Source organism: Gossypium arboreum, chromosome 5 (genome assembly GCF_025698485.1).
Source record: "Gossypium arboreum isolate Shixiya-1 chromosome 5, ASM2569848v2, whole genome shotgun sequence".
NCBI lineage: Eukaryota > Viridiplantae > Streptophyta > Magnoliopsida > Malvales > Malvaceae > Gossypium > Gossypium arboreum.
Genome location: NC_069074.1, coordinates 22,245,989 through 22,252,995, shown reverse-complemented (window position 1 = coordinate 22,252,995; position 7,007 = coordinate 22,245,989). Strand labels below are relative to the sequence as shown.

Here is a 7,007-nt window from a genome sequence, read left to right as displayed (position 1 = left end):
ACTTAAGATTCAGTGTTTGTGCTTTATCATCGATTTTGTCATAAAATGTGGAGATGATAATGAAAAAAGGTGTTGACAATTTGGAAGGCTAATCCTATTTTATTATAAATCATGTGAAATTAACATTTCTCATGAAATGCCTGACAAGATATACAATCCACCGTAAAAATATTTCTTCACTAAATATAAATATTAATAATATATTATAAACCAGAAAGCACCTTCATCTTCAATTATTTATGGTGGCAATTCCCCACTTTGATATGGCAATGGTGTGATAGTGGTTAACAATTATGTCATCTAGAATATATTTAAAATGCTCATTTAACTTATACTCAATCATTGCTATGAATTTGATCCTCCCAAATGCTAATAACTCAAATTAATAGAGATTTCACTTTTTGACCCCTCTCTAATATTAAAAATTCAATTGAAACTATTTTCAAACAAAATTATTAATTTTGACCCCAAATTTTTGCAAATTTATCTCAATCACCCACCATAATTTTTGGCTAGGCCCTTATGTTGGAAAAATATGAGATACATGCCTATAATCAACACTTTGCAAATTCAAATAACGTACCAAGTTAATTTCAGTGACAAGTTGCAGAGAGGAGTGTAATAATGGAAAGGCTTTTATATGCACGTAGATTAAGAAATAAGTACACTTCGAAAATGCAGGAAAGGGAAGTATCCATGCTACTTTTCTTAAGATCATGGTATCTTTTACTTTCCACCCTGCTGAGCACTGTGAATTGTGGCAATGTCAAGCTTAGTGGCATTAGCACCATATTTTTCAGAAATTGGTAGCTGTGGCTGGTTACAATCAACGTTTGCAGGTGCAGATGGTGACCGAGAATCCTTGCTTTTACCCCACACCACGCAATAAAGGCCGATCGCGATAACGATTCCCCCTATGATACTACATGTTATAGTGAAATGAAAGAAGAAAATTTTAAGTTAATGAAGGAATAGGCATTGAAAAGGATAAAAATACTTTAAATGTTATACCTTCAGTGTTTTAAATTCATGGCTTTTCTATGTTCATATAAAAATAAGATTCCTAGAACGTGTTGTTTTTCTTATGCTTTCACTCTTTCCTCTATAGGATAAGAAGAAAGAAGCTCATGGTTAATTGCTGTCAAACACCAAAATTCTTTAATGTATGATTATTGAAGGTGGGTTTAGTAAATTGAGGATTAGGTATGCTAATGGTCCATCATTCCATTTTTTCTTACTAATTAAAAACTTAGATATTTTGTCTGGGGTTGTACATAAAAATGAAGTGAGTTCAATTATGGTGCTGGGAAATGAATCCAAATACCTTCCGAGATGAAGTTGCTCGCCGAGGATGGCGGAACCGAGAGCAGCAACAATGATCATGCAGAGAGGGTTGAAAGCAGTGACAAATACAGGGCCTCTTGTTTTCATGACCATACCTTGTACGTAATATGTAATTCCAGAGCTAACTATACCCTTCATAAAAACCAATAATTGGTAGTAATTAGCATGTATTTATAATTTGATTAACCATAATGATATACTTGATGCTAAAGGTACTTAGATAGTTTAGGAACAATATGTTCAATACGGATATGCTTAATTTATTTCGTACTTTTGGTACTTACAGAGTACAATGGAGCAAAAAGCCTAGAGTTCCATCCCACTGCCCATCCACTAGGGCGATGTTCTACAACCAGGGCAATAGCCAAACTCTGGATAGTACCCGCCAAGCATATCAAGGAGGAAAGAGAGATCTCCGCCGTGTATTTCTTTATGGTGATTGACTGAACCATTTGAAGAACAAAAATTTCATTAATTACCTCAAAGTTAAAACTTTTGCAGTATTTTTTATTGTATTATGCATGGGATTTCCCAGGAATCTCCGTTATTGGTCTTAAAAAGCCTACAGTTCCACTCATTAGTGGATAACATGTAAGAACTTACTTGCAGAACATAGAAACAGGACCAGGCAACACAACCGACAAGGATCAATAGTGTCCCAGATATCCAATGTTTATCAGATGAGTCACCGCTGCTTCTATTGTGGCTTGTGTGCCTTGACCATATTAGATCAATTACAGGGCCTTTGTAGAGTGTCATAAGCAAAGCTCCTGAAAGAGATACCAGGGTCCCAACGACCTTGGCTATACTGCGTACTTCCTTCATCTTTATATGCTCTAATCTGATCAAACAATAGGAGCTTCTGTTATAAACTAGACCTTAGAATCAAAGATCAGTCACAGTTTATGAATCCATTTCAGTGGTTGGAAACTAGCAAATATTGAGCAGACAATTTTTGGAGTCTCCCATTGTGAATAATATAAATGATATTAAGGTGGTTTTTTGTGTTGGCTTAAAGTCTTGTTCTGATATAGATTGATAGGAACTTCAGAATTTACCGAAAAATGACTGCAATCACAAAGGTGACTGAAGGGACAGCATTCATAATAGCAGATGTAAATGATGCTGATGTATATTTCATTCCCAGGTAAGTGAAGCCTTGATCAAGGATTGGCCTGTCAACACAAATTTTCAGACATCAAACACAGAATCCTGTCATGGATGACATGCCACAATATATTGTCATAATAGATTATGTTGAACAATTTTATTTGGTTTGAACCAAACAGGGAAGTTGTTTATGATTGGAGTTTCCATGAAGTTAAATGGTGTTTACTGTTAATTAAAAGGTGTAATTTCTCACTCTACTTTTAAGACAAACATATATATAGATGTTTTAAGTTAAAGAAGTATGAAGAGGGAAAAGATTACTCTAGAAATCCCAAGACCATTATTTGTAGGAAGATAGGGAATGTCATCTTTGGCCTTGTTTTCCTGTAAGAAAGAGGAGAAAATGCGTATTGAGATTAGTCCTCTTTTATTTCAGCATGTAATTGATAACTGCTATCTTATGGTGCATGAACACAATCTATGTTGCTCCGGTTTTTCATTTTGTTTTAGAGCAATTGTGCCATACACATATTCACACATTCAAGACATTGGAGTCCGTGTAACATAGATCACAAGTAATATATGCAAGGATGAGCGTAACATGCAAGACATTATGATCACCTCTCAAGCACCAGTGCAAAAGGTGCAAGTACGAGTGCAGCAATGGCATTACGATACACGACGAGCACGTAACGGTTCATGCCTTGGTTGAGAGTCACCATGCTGATTATGTACATCCCAGCTGAACCAAATTGCAAGAATATCATGAGGAAATAAGGCTTTGCCTTGCTGAAATTTGCACTCAAAGGTCCATTTGAACTTTGGCCACTCATCTTTGCTCTAGCTCAGTAGATAAGGAAAGATTTATCTGAATTCTTGACTAGGAAGTGATTAAAATTGTTCTTATATATATGCAATAAGCCATGTAAAGGACTTAAATCAAACCCGGAATCTGCAGGGTCCCTTTTCCACGAAACTTTAGACAGCAGCGCTTTTTGCCTTTAATTTCCATTTCGTTCAAAGTTTTGAAAAAGAAAAAGGACAATTAATTATGTTATCTTCCAAGCAAATAGTGCAATCCTTCATTTTGGCAGATGGAGTAGAAGACACAAAATGCATATATACGTATGCCTGGTGTCCTTTGATGATGCAATGAATATCAAGAGTACTGCATTTGTTCACTGGCGGAGTCAGAAAAAAAAAATTTGGGTGCGGGCGGAATTAAATTGTATAATTTCATCATTTTAATAAATTATATCTTTATAATTTTTAAAGGGTTAAAGTGTAATTTTATTATTACTAATTTAAAATTTTATAAATTATAAAAGATCTAAATAAAAAAATTTTATTTTAAGGGGATCGGAGCCCTTGCCTACCCCTTAGCTCCCCCACTGCATGTGGCTACGCTAAGATATGAGCTTTGTAAAAGGAATTACCAACTCAGGAGTGCCATTAACATATACTTATCCAAGTTTGGAGTACTAAACTAAATAATTAACTAACCAATCAATTAACACATTTACAAGACTCAAATATGAGATCTCAAAGTTCTCATACCTCAACTTTATCCTTGAACCAAAGCCTTCTTGGGCACTTATCTATTTCATGTAGCACTATTTTTTTTACAAGTAATTATAGTGAGTGAAAAGGTTTACAAACATAGAAATCAAACCATAAAACTCGTGTTAATCAACTTGAAACCCACATAAATTTATCATTGAACCAATGAGGCAATGACATGATTGACAGCACTACTTTTTCTTTTCAATAGATATACCACTATTACTAAAGAAAAATACAAGAGAAATAATGGCAATAATTTATTATATGTTACGTGTGATTATAGAATATAAGAATATGATCTTTTAAATATATAAAAACTTGAGAAAGAAAATGAATATACACTATTTAGGGTATACTTGTGTCCAATACTTATTTGTATCCATAAAAGAAGATTCCAAATGCTAAACTTTGATTAGAATAGATAATAAATAATTACAAGAAAAGCAAGGATTAGCAGTTCTATTGCTGGATTAGCACATCTAAGTTTTGATAGTTAGAATAAACTATGCATGGGGTGTATGATTGATGAACGTGAATGATGAGATCATGCCATAGAAGCCAAGTGCCGGAAGATTTGTTTTCCAAAGTGGAATTCATTATACATTTTTTTGTAAAATCTAGAAACCAGTGCATGAACAGTACTTGGCTTATACATAAAGCAATAGATTTGTATTAGAAGTAGCTGAGTTTGATATCATTATTATTCATGAAAGCTCCATTCACTCTTCTTTATTTCCACAAACAAAAGAAAAAAAAAAGTTTTTCAGAGTTTTAAAGATTTATTTGGATTTATATTTATAAACCTGCCCTGATAATGATATGACTAATTAAAATAGAATCCTGAAAATGTTGATTAATTTTATGGAGAAAAAAAGAACACTTTAATTTTATTATATTTTAATGGTTAATTGTAGCCAAGAAAGAAACGATGGGTTTCCATTTTATGGTTGCTTCTCATTCAGCATGCATGATATGGACATTAAAGCTAACCCTTTGCCTCAATAATTGGCTCTTTTGGTTGTATCAAGAAATAATAATAATATAATAAAGCAATGTTTTTTGGTTCAACCACTGAATCACATAAGTACCTCAATGAACTCTGCAACTTGATTGGCCTTACGAGGAACAAGAATTTGCCTCTTGTACGTTGCTCTTCGACTCCGTCTAGTGCTTTTGATTCATTTCTATTGGTTCAAAAGCATTCAGCCAGGATTGAAACACCCGCCCCCACTCTATTAACAGGATTTCCACAACGTACAAGGCAGAGGCAATCAAATGGTAACCGAATTTGGATATGATTGTCGAATACAAGTTTTTCATAATTTTTTCATGTAGGAGGTCTTTGAAGGGTATCTGAGTATACATCCGAACATAACGTTGAAAGTATGTGTAACTTTTTTAAATTTTTTTAACTACTGATTGGACTGATAATCAAAGATCAAATTGGTTTTGGTCTCCGGTTTTTTTTCTAACATCGATGGAAACCTATGTGTCAGATATCTTTTGCTGTTCTTGCAACTTATTGGGTAGAAACAAAAGATAAACATGAATATCTATACCCAATACAATATGTTCAGTAGCAATATTATAGATCATTCATGGTAAACAAGCACTCTCAAAAGGGTTTTTTTTTTTTTTTTGGGCGGGGGAGGAATTACATTTTCAAGTTTGTGGAGTTATGGTTGAACAAAGACAAAAACAGTTCTATCAACTTTCTAGGCTCTCATCCATCAATATACAATTATAAAATCAATTGATAAAAGCCTGGACTTTCTCAGTGGAACATTACACCAGCAAATAGCAAATCATCAATTCTATCTAGGATTGCAGTAAAGATGTAACAAAATAAAATTATTATTACTCAGTTCAATAAAGTTCGCTTAATCCAGAATATTTGCAGGGAAAAGGTGACAAATCGGATTTCCTATACTATTAGAGAATCAGATAAGGCCATATGTATCCATATATGGTATGAACCATGGTAGCTAGATAATTGTTTTCGTGAATGTTTATATCATATAATTAAATCATTTAAAGCAAATAATGGTAGAGAATGGGATGAGCCGTGGAGTTTGAACAATTGCTTATAGAATATAGGCAGTGATATAAAACAAAGAAGAGTTTTGTCGTTTTAGTTGAAAGCACAAAGCAATCTGAAGTGGGAAAAACTTTATCTGTTGAGTGGTGTTGTTATTTTGATACATGAAAAAGCTGCTTTTCCTGGTTAACGGGATAGAAGGTAGCGAGACGATGCGTGCACAGTGCCATTATTGAGCCTCGAGTTGATACAGAATCTGTTGCAAAGTTATGATGAGAACTTGAAGATGAAAGATCATTCAAACTTTGCAAAGATGATCAACCCTCAATTAGGAGTTACTTAAACAAGTTGTAAACCAAGGATTTAGCTCAATTAGTTCATCCAATCACTTTTAAAAATAGATATACAGCAAGTCCGGGACTGAATCATGTATCTGCAACCTTTTTTTCCTATGGTATTCATGACCTGCACGCTTTGTACCTAAAAAAAAAAGATGATAGGTCATGAACGTCCAGTTTATCGAGTGTTATGCCACTTGTGAATTTGTGAAGAAACTTTGAGCACGCCCCACCCCGGGCAAAGCAAATAGAAACAGAGCCTTTCAACTTGGAAAGTCCTATCGATAGCGTCGGTCAAGTTATGTTCTCATTCTAGTCACTTGTAAAGACTAATCAACCTTATTTTAAGCATATAATGAAAACAAATGAATGCATAAGAAAAAGGAAAAAAAAATGATGAATCACTAATTGGTGCAATAACTCAGCATAATATTAAAAAACAGAGCTTAGTCCTGTTGATTCTTGTACGATGACATCCAACAAGTCGGGGTTTCAAATCTCAACACTTATAATCCCTTCCCAAATCTTACATACAGGAAAAACAAATGTATTACATTAAAGTTATATATAATGACAGTAGCAGTCCTGACCAGCTAAAGACTCTTTCTCACTTG

General features: G+C 34.0%; 1 protein-coding gene across 1 annotated transcript; it reads right to left on the bottom strand.

Annotated features, from left to right (window-relative positions):
- Positions 1–425: 425 nt before the first annotated feature.
- On the bottom strand, positions 426–3,397 carry LOC108452327 (WAT1-related protein At4g08290). Its single transcript, XM_017750101.2, has 7 exons — positions 3,076–3,397; positions 2,776–2,838; positions 2,403–2,519; positions 1,948–2,185; positions 1,629–1,787; positions 1,325–1,476; positions 426–922 (listed from the first exon to the last, which is right to left on the bottom strand). The coding sequence occupies exons 1-7, from the start codon at positions 3,285–3,287 to the stop codon at positions 727–729; spliced, it is 1,137 nt and encodes a 378-aa protein (XP_017605590.1). The 5' UTR covers positions 3,288–3,397; the 3' UTR covers positions 426–726.
- Between the last annotated feature and the right edge of the window lie 3,610 nt (positions 3,398–7,007).

Excerpts from the sequence above, each read along its gene's own strand:
- LOC108452327 (XM_017750101.2), bottom strand. The coding sequence starts at position 3,287 with ATGAGTGGCCAAAGTTCAAATGGACCTTTGAGTGCAAATTTCAGCAAG. Across the intron at positions 2,186-2,402 it reads GTGATTGCAGTCATTTTTCG|ATTAGAGCATATAAAGATGA; the intron begins GTAAATTCTGAA and ends TTGTTTGATCAG. Across the intron at positions 1,477-1,628 it reads TTTTTGCTCCATTGTACTCT|GGTATAGTTAGCTCTGGAAT; the intron begins GTAAGTACCAAA and ends GTTTTTATGAAG.